The sequence below is a fragment of the Aethina tumida genome, chromosome 8, assembly GCF_024364675.1.
Source record: "Aethina tumida isolate Nest 87 chromosome 8, icAetTumi1.1, whole genome shotgun sequence".
Lineage (NCBI taxonomy): Eukaryota > Metazoa > Arthropoda > Insecta > Coleoptera > Nitidulidae > Aethina > Aethina tumida.
This window is the reverse complement of record NC_065442.1, coordinates 4,129,770-4,144,349: the sequence shown is the minus strand read 5'-3', so window position 1 is coordinate 4,144,349 and position 14,580 is coordinate 4,129,770. Positions and strand designations below refer to the sequence as shown.

At 26.1% G+C, this 14,580-nt stretch overlaps 1 protein-coding gene across 1 annotated transcript; it reads right to left on the bottom strand.

Annotated features, from left to right (window-relative positions):
- Positions 1–12,703: 12,703 nt before the first annotated feature.
- Positions 12,704–14,265, bottom strand: LOC126266345 (uncharacterized). The gene is made up of 11 exons (XM_049970273.1): positions 14,165–14,265; positions 13,705–14,093; positions 13,599–13,654; positions 13,515–13,548; positions 13,349–13,402; positions 13,241–13,285; positions 13,112–13,177; positions 12,970–13,020; positions 12,888–12,914; positions 12,807–12,835; positions 12,704–12,753 (listed from the first exon to the last, which is right to left on the bottom strand). Exons 1-11 carry the CDS (start codon positions 14,198–14,200, stop codon positions 12,734–12,736), a joined length of 807 nt encoding a protein of 268 aa, XP_049826230.1. The 5' UTR covers positions 14,201–14,265; the 3' UTR covers positions 12,704–12,733.
- Between the last annotated feature and the right edge of the window lie 315 nt (positions 14,266–14,580).

The following is a 14,580-nucleotide window of genomic DNA, read 5'->3' as shown; positions in this document are numbered from 1 at the left end:
AAATTTGAAATCGGAAATTTGAGATTTAAGATTTGAAATTGGAAATTGGAAATTGAAAATTGAAAATTGGAAATTGGAAATTGGAAATTGGAAATTGGAAATTGGAATTGGAAATTGGAAATTGGAAATTGGAAATTGGAAATTGGAAATTGGAAATTGGAAATTGGAAATTGGAAATTGGAAATTGGAAATTGGAAATTGGAAATTGGAAATTGGAAATTGGAAATTGGAAATTGGAAATTGGAAAGTGAAATTTGGAAATTGGAAAGTTGATATTTGAAATGGGAAATTTGAAATCGGAAATTTGAGATTTAAGATTTGAAAATGGAAATTGGAAATTGAAAATTGAAAATTGGAAATTGGAAATTGGAAATTGGAAATTGGAAATTGGAAGTTGGAAATTGGAAATTGGAATTGGAAATTGGAAATTGGAAATTGGAAATTGGAAATTGGAAATTGGAAATTGGAAATTGGAATTGGAAATTGGAAATTGGAAATTGGAAATTGGAAATTGGAAATTGGAAATTGGAAATTGGAAATTGGAAATTGGAAATTGGAAATTGGAAATTGGAAATTGGAAATTGGAAATTGGAAATTGGAAATTGGAAATTGGAAATGGGAAATTTGATATTTGAAATGGGAAATTTGAAATCGGAAATTTGAGATTTGAAATTTGAAATTTGAAAAATTTGAAATTTGAAAAATTTGAAATTTGAAATTTGAAATTTGAAATTTGAAATTTGAAATTTGAAATTTGAAATTTGAAATTTGAAATTTGAAATTTGAAATTTGAAATTTGAAATTTGAAATTTGAAATTTGAAATTTGAAATTTGAAATTTGAAATTTGAAATTTGAAATTTGAAATTTGAAATTTGAAATTTGAAATTTGAAATTTGAAATTTGAAATTTGAAATTTGAAATTTGAAATTTGAAATTTGAAATTTGAAATTTGAAATTTGAAATTTGAAATTTGAAATTTGAAATTTGAAATTTGAAAAATTTGAAATTTGAAAAATTTGAAATTTGAAAAATTTGAAATTTGAAATTTGAAATTTGAAATTTGAAATTTGAAATTTGAAATTTGAAATTTGAAATTTGAAATTTGAAATTTGAAATTTGAAATTTGAAATTTGAAATTTGAAATTTGAAATTTGAAATTTGAAATTTGAAATTTGAAATTTGAAATTTGAAATTTGAAATTTGAAATTTGAAATTTGAAATTTGAAATTTGAAAATTGGAAATTGGAATTTGGAAATTGGAATTTGAAATTTGAAAAATTTGAAATTTGAAATTTGAAATTGGAAATTGGAAATTGGAAATTGGAAATTGGAAATTGGAAATTTGGTAATTGGAAATTGGAAATTGGAAATTGGAAATTGGAAATTGGAAATTGGAAATTGGAAATTGGAAATTGGATATTGGAAATTGGAAATTGGAAATTGGAAACTGAAATTGGAAATTGGAAATTGGAAATTGGAAATTGGAAATTGGAAAATGGAAATTGGAAATTGGAAATTGGGAATTTGATATTTGAAATGGGGAACTTCAAATCGGAAATTTGAGATTTGAGATTTGAAATTTGAAATTTGAAAAATTTGACATTTGAAAAATTTGAAATTTGAAATTGGAATTTGGAATTTGGAAATTGGAGATTGGAGATTGGAAATTGGAAATTGGAAATTGGAAATTGGAAATTGGAAATTGGAAATTGGAAATTGGAAATTGGAAATTGGAAATTGGAAATTGGAAATTGGAAATTGGAAATTGGAAATTGGAAATTGGAAATTGGAAATTGGAAATTGGAAATTGGAAATTGGAAATTGGAAATTGGAAATTGGAAATTGGAAATTGGAGATTGGAAATTGGAAATTGGAAATTGGAAATTGGAAATTGGAAATTGGATATTGGAAATTGGAAATTGGAAATTGGAAATTGGAAATTGGAAATTGGAAATTGGAAATTGGAAATTGGAAATTGGAAATTGGAAATTGGAGATTGGAAATTGGAAATTGGAAATTGGAAATTGGAAATTGGAAATTTGAAATTGGAAAATGGAAATTTGAAATTTGAAATTTGAAATTTGAAATTTGAAATTTGAAATTTGAAATTTGAAATTGGAATTTGGAATTTGGAAATTGGAGATTGGAGATTGGAAATTGGAAATTGGAAATTGGAAATTGGAAATTGGAAATTGGAAATTGGAAATTGGAAATTGGAAATTGGATATTGGAAATTGGAAATTGGAAATTTGAAATTGGAAAATGGAAATTGGAAATTGGAAATTGGAAATTGGAAATTGGAAATTTGAAATGGGAAATTTGAAATCGGAAATTTAAGATTTGAAATTTGAAATTTGAAAAATTTGAAATTTGAAAAATTTGAAATTTGAAATTGGAAATTGGAAATTGGAAATTGGAAATTTGAGATTTAAGATTTGAAATTGGAAATTGGAAATTGGAAATTGGAAATTGGAAATTGGAAATTGGAAATTGGAAATTGGTAATTGGAAATTGGAAATTGGAAATTGGAAATTGGAAATTGGAAACTGGAAATTGGAAATTGGAAATTGGAAATTGGAAATTGGAAATTGGAAATTGGAAATTGGAAATTGGAAATTGGAAATTGGAAATTGGAAATGGGAAATTTGAAATCGGAAATTTGAGATTTAAGATTTGAAATTGGAAATTGGAAATTGAAAATTGAAAATTGGAAATTGGAAATTGGAAGTTGGAAATTGGAAATTGGAAATTGGAATTGGAAATTGGAAATTGGAAATTGGAAATTGGAAATTGGAAATTGGAAATTGGAAATTGGAAATTGGAAATTGGAAATTGGAAATTGGAAATTGGAAATTGGAAATTGGAAATTGGAAATTGGAAATTGGAAATTGGAAATTGGAAATTGGAAAGTGAAATTTGGAAATTGGAAAGTTGATATTTGAAATGGGAAATTTGAAATCGGAAATTTGAGATTTAAGATTTGAAAATGGAAATTGGAAATTGAAAATTGAAAATTGGAAATTGGAAATTGGAAATTGGAAATTGGAAATTGGAAATTGGAAGTTGGAAATTGGAAATTGGAATTGGAAATTGGAAATTGGAAATTGGAAATTGGAAATTGGAAATTGGAAATTGGAAATTGGAAATTGGAAATTGGAAATTGGAAATTGGAATTGGAAATTGGAAATTGGAAATTGGAAATTGGAAATTGGAAATTGGAAATTGGAAATTGGAAATTGGAAATTGGAAATTGGAAATTGGAAATTGGAAATTGGAAATTGGAAATTGGAAATGGGAAATTTGATATTTGAAATGGGAAATTTGAAATCGGAAATTTGAGATTTGAAATTTGAAATTTGAAAAATTTGAAATTTGAAAAATTTGAAATTTGAAATTTGAAATTTGAAATTTGAAATTTGAAATTTGAAATTTGAAATTTGAAATTTGAAATTTGAAATTTGAAATTTGAAATTTGAAATTTGAAATTTGAAATTTGAAATTTGAAATTTGAAATTTGAAATTTGAAATTTGAAATTTGAAATTTGAAATTTGAAATTTGAAATTTGAAATTTGAAATTTGAAATTTGAAATTTGAAATTTGAAATTTGAAATTTGAAATTTGAAATTTGAAATTTGAAATTTGAAATTTGAAATTTGAAATTTGAAATTTGAAAAATTTGAAATTTGAAAAATTTGAAATTTGAAAAATTTGAAATTTGAAATTTGAAATTTGAAATTTGAAATTTGAAATTTGAAATTTGAAATTTGAAATTTGAAATTTGAAATTTGAAATTTGAAATTTGAAATTTGAAATTTGAAATTTGAAATTTGAAATTTGAAATTTGAAATTTGAAATTTGAAATTTGAAATTTGAAATTTGAAAATTGGAAATTGGAAATTGGAATTTGAAATTTGAAAAATTTGAAATTTGAAATTTGAAATTGGAAATTGGAAATTGGAAATTGGAAATTGGAAATTTGGTAATTGGAAATTGGAAATTGGAAATTGGAAATTGGAAATTGGAAATTGGAAATTGGAAATTGGAAATTGGATATTGGAAATTGGAAATTGGAAATTGGAAACTGAAATTGGAAATTGGAAATTGGAAATTGGAAATTGGAAAATGGAAATTGGAAATTGGAAATTGGGAATTTGATATTTGAAATGGGGAACTTCAAATCGGAAATTTGAGATTTGAGATTTGAAATTTGAAATTTGAAAAATTTGACATTTGAAAAATTTGAAATTTGAAAAATTTGTTAAATTTGAAATTTGAAATTCGAAATTTGAAATTTGAAATTTGAAATTTGAAATTTGAAAATTGAAATTTGAAATTTGAAAATTGAAAATTGAAAATTGAAATTTGAAATTTGAAATTTGAAATTTGAAATTTGAAATTGGAATTTGGAATATGGAAATTGGAGATTGGAGATTGGAAATTGGAAATTGGAAATTGGAAATTGGAAATTGGAAATTGGAAATTGGAAATTGGAAATTGGAAATTGGAAATTGGAAATTGGAAATTGGAAATTGGAAATTGGAAATTGGAAATTGGAAATTGGAAATTGGAAATTGGAAATTGGAAATTGGAAATTGGAAATTGGAAATTGGAAATTGGAAATTGCAGATTGGAAATTGGAAATTGGAAATTGGAAATTGGAAATTGGATATTGGAAATTGGAAATTGGAAATTGGAAATTGGAAATTGGAAATTGGAAATTGGAAATTGGAAATTGGAAATTGGAAATTGGAAATTGGAAATTGGAAATTGGAAATTGGAAATTGGAAATTGTAAATTGTAAATTGGAAATTGGAAATTGGAAATTGGAAATTGGAAATTGGAAATTGGAAAATGGAAATTGGAAAATGGAAATTGGAAATTTGAAATGGGAAATTTGAAATCGGAAATTTAAGATTTGAAATTTGAAATTTGAAAAATTTGAAATTTGAAAAATTTGAAATTTGAAATTGGAAATTGGAAATTGGAAATTGGAAATTTGAGATTTAATATTTGAAATTGGGAATTGGAAATTGGAAATTGGAAATTGGAAATTGGAAATTGGAAATTGGAAATTGGAAATTGGAAATTGGAAATTGGTAAATGGAAATTGGAAATTGGAAATTGGAAATTGGAAATTGAAGATTGGAAATTGGAAATTGGAAATTGGAAATTGGAAATTGGAAATTGGAAATTGGAAATTGGAAATTGGAAATTGGAAATTGGAAATTGGAAATAGGAAATTGGAAATTGGAAATTGGAAATTGGAAATTGGAAATTGGAAATTGGAAATTGGAAATTGGAAATTGGAAATTGGAAATTGGAAATTGGAAATGGGAAATTTGAAATCGGAAATTTGAGATTTAAGATTTGAAATTGAAAATTGGAAATTGGAAATTGGAAATTGGAAATTGGAAATTGGAAATTGGAAATTGGAAATTGGAAATTGGAAATTGGAAATTGGAAATTGGAAATTGGAAATTGGAAATTGGAAATTGGAAATTGGAAATTGGAAATTGGAAATTGGAAATTGGAAATTGGAAAATGGAAATTGGAAAATGGAAATTGGAAATTTGAAATGGGAAATTTGAAATCGGAAATTTAAGATTTGAAATTTGAAATTTGAAAAATTTGAAATTTGAAAAATTTGAAATTTGAAATTGGAAATTGGAAATTGGAAATTGGAAATTTGAGATTTAATATTTGAAATTGGAAATTGGAAATTGGAAATTGGAAATTGGAAATTGGAAATTGGAAATTGGAAATTGGAAATTGGAAATTGGAAATTGGAAATTGGAAATTGGAAATTGGAAATTGGAAATTGGTAAATGGAAATTGGAAATTGGAAATTGGAAATTGGAAATTGGAAATTGAAGATTGGAAATTGGAAATTGGAAATTGGAAATTGGAAATTGGAAATTGGAAATTGGAAATTGGAAATTGGAAATTGGAAATTGGAAATTGGAAATTGGAAATTGGAAATTGGAAATTGGAAATTGGAAATTGGAAATTGGAAATTGGAAATTGGAAATTGGAAATTGGAAATGGGAAATTTGAAATCGGAAATTTGAGATTTAAGATTTGAAATTGAAAATTGGAAATTGGAAATTGGAAATTGGAAATTGGAAATTGGAAATTGGAAATTGGAAATTGGAAATTGGAAATTGGAAATTGGAAATTGGAAATTGGAAATTGGAAATTGGAAATTGGAAATTGGAAATTGGAAATTGGAAATTGGAAATTGGAAATTGGAAATTGGAAATTGGAAATGGGAAATTTGATATTTGAAATGGGAAATTTGAAATCGGAAATTTGAGATTTGGGATTTGAAATTTGAAAAATTTGAAATTTGAAAAATTTGAAATTTGAAAAATTTGAAATTTGAAAAATTTGAAATTTGAAAAATTTGAAATTTGAAATTTGAAATTTGAAATTTGAAATTTGAAATTTGAAATTGGAAATTGTAAATTGTAAATTGGAAATTGGAAATTGGAAATTGGAAATTGGAAATTGGAAATTGGAAATTGGAAATTGGAAATTGGAAATTGGAAATTGGAAATTGGAAATTGGAAATTGGAAATTGGAAATTGGAAATTGGAAAGTTGATATTTGAAATGGGAAATTTGAAATCGGAAATTTGAGATTTAAGATTTGAAATTGGAAATTGGAAACTGAAAATTGGAAATTGGAAATTGGAAATTGGAAATTGGAAATTGGAAATTGGAAATTGGAAATTGGAAATTGGAAATTGGAAATTGGAAATTGGAAATTGGAAATTGGAAATTGGAAATTGGAAATTGGAAATTGGAAATTGGAAATTGGAAATTGGAAATTGGAAATTGGAAATTGGAAATTGGAAATTGGGAATTGGGAATTGGGAATTGGGAATTGGGAATTGGGAATTGGGAATTGGGAATTGGGAATTGGGAATTGGGAATTGGAAATTGGAAATTGGAAATTGGAAATTGGAAATTGGAAATTGGAAATTGGAAATTGGAAATTGGAAATTGGAAATTGGAAATTTGAAATTTGAAATTTGAAATTTGAAATTTGAAATTTGTAATTTGTAATTTGTAATTTGTAATTTGTAATTTGTAATTTGTAATTTGTAATTTGTAATTTGTAATTTGTAATTTGTAATTTGTAATTTGAAATTTGAAATTGGAAATTGGAAATTGGAAATTGGAAATTGGAAATTGGAAATTGGAAATTGGAAATTGGAAATTGGAAATTGGAAATTGGAAATTGGAAATTGGAAAGTGGAATTTGGAAATTGGAAAGTTGATATTTGAAATGGGAAATTTGAAATCGGAAATTTGAGATTTAAGATTTGAAATTGGAAATTGGAAATTGAAAATTGAAAATTGGAAATTGGAAATTGGAAATTGGAAATTGGAAATTGGAAATTGGAAATTGGAAATTGGAAATTGGAAATTGGAAATTGGAAATTGGAAATTGGAAATTGGAAATTGGAAATTGGAAATTGGAAATTGGAAATTGGAAATTGGAAATTGGAAATTGGAAATTGGAAATTGGAAATTGGAAATTGGAAATTGGAAATTGGAAATTGGAAATTGGAAATTGGAAATTGGAAATTGGAAATTGGAAATTGGAAATTGGAAATTGGAAATGGGAAATTTGATATTTGAAATGGGAAATTTGAAATCGGAAATTTGAGATTTGGGATTTGAAATTTGAAAAATTTGAAATTTGAAAAATTTGAAATTTGAAAAATTTGAAATTTGAAAAATTTGAAATTTGAAATTTGAAATTTGAAATTTGAAATTTGAAATTTGAAATTTGAAATTGGAAATTGTAAATTGTAAATTGGAAATTGGAAATTGGAAATTGGAAATTGGAAATTGGAAATTGGAAATTGGAAATTGGAAATTGGAAATTGGAAATTGGAAATTGGAAATTGGAAATTGGAAATTGGAAATTGGAAATTGGAAATTGGAAATTGGAAATTGGAAATTGGAAATTGGAAATTGGAAATTGGAAATTGGAAATTGGAAATTGGAAATTGGAAATTGGAAATTGGAAATTGGAAATTGGAAATTGGAAATTGGAAATTGGAAATTGGAAATTGGAAATTGGAAAGTTGATATTTGAAATGGGAAATTTGAAATCGGAAATTTGAGATTTAAGATTTGAAATTGGAAATTGGAAATTGAAAATTGGAAATTGGAAATTGGAAATTGGAAATTGGAAATTGGAAATTGGAAATTGGAAATTGGAAATTGGAAATTGGAAATTGGAAATTGGAAATTGGAAATTGGAAATTGGAAATTGGAAATTGGAAATTGGAAATTGGAAATTGGAAATTGGAAATTGGAAATTGGAAATTGGAAATTGGAAATTGGAAATTGGAAATTGGAAATTGGAAATTGGAAATTGGAAATTGGAAATTGGAAATTGGAAATTGGAAATTGGAAATGGGAAATTTGAAATGGGAAATTTGAAATCGGAAATTTGAGATTTGGGATTTGAAATTTGAAAAATTTGAAATTTGAAAAATTTGAAATTTGAAAAATTTGAAATTTGAAATTTGAAATTTGAAATTTGAAATTTGAAATTTGAAATTGGAAATTGTAAATTGGAAATTGGAAATTGGAAATTGGAAATTGGAAATTGGAAATTGGAAATTGGAAATTGGAAATTGGAAATTGGAAATTGGAAATTGGAAATTGGAAATTGGAAATTGGAAATTGGAAATTGGAAATTGGAAATTGGAAATTGGAAATTGGAAATTGGAAATTGGAAATTGGAAATTGGAAATTGGAAATTGGAAAGTTGATATTTGAAATGGGAAATTTGAAATCGGAAATTTGAGATTTAAGATTTGAAATTGGAAATTGGAAACTGAAAATTGGAAATTGGAAATTGGAAATTGGAAATTGGAAATTGGAAATTGGAAATTGGAAATTGGAAATTGGAAATTGGAAATTGGAAATTGGAAATTGGAAATTGGAAATTGGAAATTGGAAATTGGAAATTGGAAATTGGAAATTGGAAATTGGAAATTGGAAATTGGAAATTGGGAATTGGGAATTGGGAATTGGGAATTGGGAATTGGGAATTGGGAATTGGGAATTGGGAATTGGGAATTGGGAATTGGGAATTGGGAATTGGAAATTGGAAATTGGAAATTGGAAATTGGAAATTGGAAATTGGAAATTGGAAATTGGAAATTGGAAATTGGAAATTTGAAATTTGAAATTTGAAATTTGAAATTTGTAATTTGTAATTTGTAATTTGTAATTTGTAATTTGTAATTTGTAATTTGTAATTTGTAATTTGTAATTTGAAATTTGAAATTTGAAATTTGAAATTTGAAATTTGAAATTGGAAATTGGAAATTGGAAATTGGAAATTGGAAATTGGAAATTGGAAATTGGAAATTGGAAATTGGAAATTGGAAATTGGAAATTGGAAATTGGAAATTGGAAATTGGAAATTGGAAATTGGAAATTGGAAATTGGAAATTGGAAATTGGAAATTGGAAATTGGAAATTGGAAATTGGAAAGTGGAATTTGGAAATTGGAATGTTGATATTTGAAATGGGAAATTTGAAATCGGAAATTTGAGATTTAAGATTTGAAATTGGAAATTGGAAATTGAAAATTGAAAATTGGAAATTGGAAATTGGAAATTGAAAATTGAAAATTGGAAATTGGAAATTGGAAATTGGAAATTGGAAATTGAAATTGGAAATTGGAAATTGGAAATTGGAAATTGGAAATTGGAAATTGGAAATTGGAAATTGGAAATTGGAAATTGGAAATTGGAAATTGGAAATTGGAAATTGGAAATTGGAAATTGGAAATTGGAAATTGGAAATTGGAAATTGGAAATTGGAAATTTGATATTTGAAATGGGAAATTTGAAATCGGAAATTTGAGATTTGAAATTTGAAATTTGAAAAATTTGAAATTTGAAATTTGAAATTTGAAATTTGAAATTTGAAATTTGAAATTTGAAATTTGAAATTTGAAATTTGAAATTTGAAATTTGAAATTTGAAATTTGAAATTTGAAATTTGAAATTTGAAATTTGAAATTTGAAATTTGAAATTTGAAATTTGAAATTTGTAATTTGAAATTTGAAATTTGAAATTTGAAATTTGAAATTTGAAATTTGAAATTTGAAATTTGAAATTTGAAATTTGAAATTTGAAATTTGAAATTTGAAATTTGAAATTTGAAATTTGAAATTTGAAATTTGAAATTTGAAATTTGAAATTTGAAATTTGAAATTTGAAATTTGAAATTTGAAATTTGAAATTTGAAATTTGAAATTTGAAATTTGAAATTTGAAATTTGAAATTTGAAATTTGAAATTTGAAATTTGAAATTTGAAATTTGAAATTTGAAATTGGAAGTTGGAAATTGGAAATTGGAATTGGAAATTGGAAATTGGAAATTGGAAATTGGAAATTGGAAATTGGAAATTGGAAATTGGAAATTGGAAATTGGAAATTGGAAATTTGAAATTGGAAATTGGAAATTGGAAATTGGAAATTGGAAATTGGAAATTGGAAATTGGAAATTGGAAATTGGAAATTGGAAATTGGAAATTGGAAATTGGAAATTGGAAATTGGAAATTGGAAATTGGAAATTGGAAATTGGAAATTGGAAATTGGAAATTGGAAATTGGAAATTGGAAATTGGAAATTGGAAATTGGAAATTGGAAATTGGAAATTGGAAATTGGAAATTGGAAATTGGAAATTGGAAATTGGAAATTGGAAATTGGAAATTGGAAATTGAAATTGAAATTGAAATTGAAATTTGAAATTAAAAACATAACCAAGTATATTGCACCTGAAAATCCAGAAAGATCGTCAAACTATTACGCTAATTTAAGAAATTACCTAATTATATAATTCTTCTCCCGGAAGCAACAAAAATATCAACCAAATGATTAACAAAGAAGATCCAAGTTGACTCCATGCCAATGCCTTGTCGCTGACTGGACGAATTGCAATACCCAGCAGAATCCATTATTGTACTAATTGTTTATAATTTAATCATAATTTATTATGCTAATACATTTATTGCGGGGATAATTCTAACACAAGAACAGTCCATCGTTTGATTTGTAATAAATCGAGAAATGATGTCAGGGAGCCGACGAGTCGTTAATGATAGTTGTGTTACTTGTAACTTAAAGGATTCCTTCTCATGGAATATGTTTTTGATTTAACGATGCTTATTCCTGAAGATTTTTTCTCATATCTATAATTGTTTCAGCCGGTTCTTCTTATATGCTGGGAGTCAAATTACAAATAGTAATTATTCACAAAAAGGCTATTGTCTGTAAATGCTCTTTAGTCGAATAGAGGCTATTTCGAAGCAGGTTAAACAGTACTGATTTTGACACTACAGCAACCATGCGTAATATTATAGTAAGGGAGGGATAATCTTCACCATTCATTATGATACGAAGATAGGTATATGTTTATTGTCAAAATAGATGGTTATTATACTTATATTTATTAAAACTTTTAATTAATTAATTAATTTAATTCCGAATATTTTTCCATTAGAAGACGTAGACATCCAATCATTGAACCCATTGTGGCACCACATCCTGACACTTGACAAGATTTAATATTGAACCTATACTCTACTTCCAATGCACGAAATAAAGCTTGTTGCAACTTACATGTCACCAGTCTATCAAAACATTGTGTAGTCAATTCATTGGGTGAATTTTGAAAATCTAAATCTCTAACAGTTAAAATTATTTTACTAATTGTTTCTGGATCATATGTTAAAGAACTAAGTTGTACTTGAAGCAAATTCCACAAAATTATGAAGCTCAAAACTCTTCCGTTTTTTATCTTCCAATTAAATATCGCTTGTTTTTGTCTACCCCTATTGACACAAAAAATATACAAATAATGAAAAGAATTTTGTAACATAATTAGTTTCCAGGTCAGGTGGAATATTGTCGCTATATAAACAAGGTCCTCTTCTTTCAATATTGTAGATGGTGACAGTTTTATTTGGATACAAGTTCATCATTTTCTATAAAACGCATTGTGTTACTTGTTTCTTAGATTTAGGAGTGAAATATTTAGAATTATTTAAAACAATTGATATTATTGAACTTTGAATGATCGTGAAATACTCCTGTTTTGGAATTTCTTCTCCATATTTATTCATCCACTCTAAGCCATCCAGTTGATTTTGGCCTCAGTTTGATGAATACTTTAATGTTAATGCCTTTGGGTATTCAAAATCAGTAATGTCACTCATAACGAGGCACTTAATAATGTATTCCATTCAATCTTTTCTTTCTAAGACAAGACTTCCAAGTTCGAGAATTGAGGGTCCAGTTTTGTTACCATTATTTAATTTTTTCCAAGTTGTTCATGTAATTCAGTATTTCATATAAATAAAAATTTGATGTTGCCGCTCATAAAACTGAATTTTGAGAAAGACATCTTGCATAACGGAATCTTACATCAAGTCTCTCTTAATATTCAGTAGTTCGTAGTTAAATATTTTTATTCCCGGAAATTGCCCCTTGTCGAGTTTATCTGTATAAATGGTAGCAATGTTTTATTCAAATTCGAAAATAAATAACATAATAAATTATCAAAATAAGATAAGAAATAAATCAAAAAATCCATCCAAATCTTATTTTTCAAATTATTGATATTGAGAATTGATACAATTAATTAACAATGTCATGTCTTCTAATAAAATTATTGATCTGTTTTAATCTAATGGACTCTTTTTTGAGCTGAAACAAGATATGAAAATAAATAAATAAATAAAAGTTTTTTTAAATCTTACGCTGATATTGAACTTGATTATCAATGGGTCTATAAAAATAATTTTTAAAAATATATTAAACGGTAATTTGAAAAGTTTTACCTCATATTGCTTCCACTTGGCTCATTTCTAAAAAATAGATTTTTTAATAGATAAAAATAACCTAAGAATAAAATATACATACACATCCTCACATTCACATTCTAATACTAGATTCGATGGAGATTTAGACAATCTGAAAAAATGCATGTTTATAAAAAGAAAATAGTTACATATTATGGTATTGTTTTCCAAAGGAGTACTTGTTATAGTAAGATTTCACTTACAAAACTTTTGTTTTCGAACTTTCCGGTCTGGAACACATGGTTTGAATAGACAGTTGCTTCCTGTTCCTAAAGAGGATATTTTCTAATATACATATATATATTCTTTAATATTTATAAAATGAGAGTTACTTTGGTTCGAATGCTGTACAAAGTTGAGGTGGAGGGCAAGGTTTTCTAAAATTTGAAATATGAAAGTCAATTAGTAATAATATAAAAATTTTATATAGTTTTCGTTACGGTGGTGGAGGCTGAGGAGAAATTCTGTCCACAGATCTGTTACTGCAAACTCCTCTAAAAAACATGAAAATTATTTACAAAGAGTGATATGTTTTTTATAAATTCACAAATGTTCCGTATCTTACGAGTCGATCAAAATTAGAGAATTTCTTTTATATTCACTTACGGTGAGCCAACATTATAAGTTCCTCTTGAAGAATCTAAAATAAATAGAGTTAGCGAATTATTAATCTATTTGTTAAATATTTACTATCGCAAAGACAATCAACTCTGTATCTACAAACTACCCACATTTTGAGAAGTAATCTGAAATAAAAACATTTATTTCAATATTTTAGATTAAGTGTGGAACTCACGCAAATATATCGTAAAAGAAACAAGTGGCGGTGGCTAAACAAAAGATGCCAAGACACAATGCAACTCCAAATTCTTTAAAATGGTTATGATGGTTATTATCTTTGTCATCCTTGTCGCTGTGATCCTTATTCTCCTCTACGTAGACTTCACTTAAATTTAAACTAGCAAATGCCAAAAATGCACAGGTGATGAACTCGAGGAACGCACCACAGGCGAAATAGCCCCAAACGTGCTCACCGATGAAGCACGAACGGCATCGCAATATCAGGTCTGAGAATAGGACGAGCAGGAAGATGACACTGGTGCAGACCACTAAGACTACAGTGATTGAGAAACCGCTAATGAAGAAAATAGCTAGTGCGGCACATAAGCATCCAATCACGAGGATCTGCAATCAAATTATATATATATAAAATATATAAGTGGATTTTTTAAATAAAATTACTTTAATTTACTTACAGTTTGTACTATTCTCAAAAATGTTTGCGAACACATTTTGATCTATATTTTATTAACTATCTTTCAGACGTAATGTTCAAACGTTTAAATCTGTTGGATCGAAATGATTAGAACTGACATTTATGTTTGACAAATAATATAAAACAATCTATGTATATATATATATATATATATATATATATATATCTATACATATAAACAAAATTGGAGTGTCTGTTTGTAATATTGAAATAAACGTTTTTTACTACATGCATATGAATATAAATACGGTACATACACCAAAATAACATTTTTTACAATTTTTGTCTCTCTGTCTGTTTGTTCCTTTGAATCTCTGAAATGGCTGGACCGATTTTGACGGGACTTTTATTGTCAGGTAGCTAATATAAGAAGGAGTAACATAGGCTACTTTTATT

Excerpts from the sequence above, each read along its gene's own strand:
- LOC126266345 (XM_049970273.1), bottom strand. The coding sequence starts at position 14,200 with ATGTGTTCGCAAACATTTTTGAGAATAGTACAAACT. Across the intron at positions 13,655-13,704 it reads TTCTTTTACGATATATTTGC|ATTACTTCTCAAAATGTGGG; the intron begins GTGAGTTCCACA and ends TTTTTATTTCAG. Across the intron at positions 13,178-13,240 it reads TGTACAGCATTCGAACCAAA|GAACAGGAAGCAACTGTCTA; the intron begins GTAACTCTCATT and ends TATCCTCTTTAG.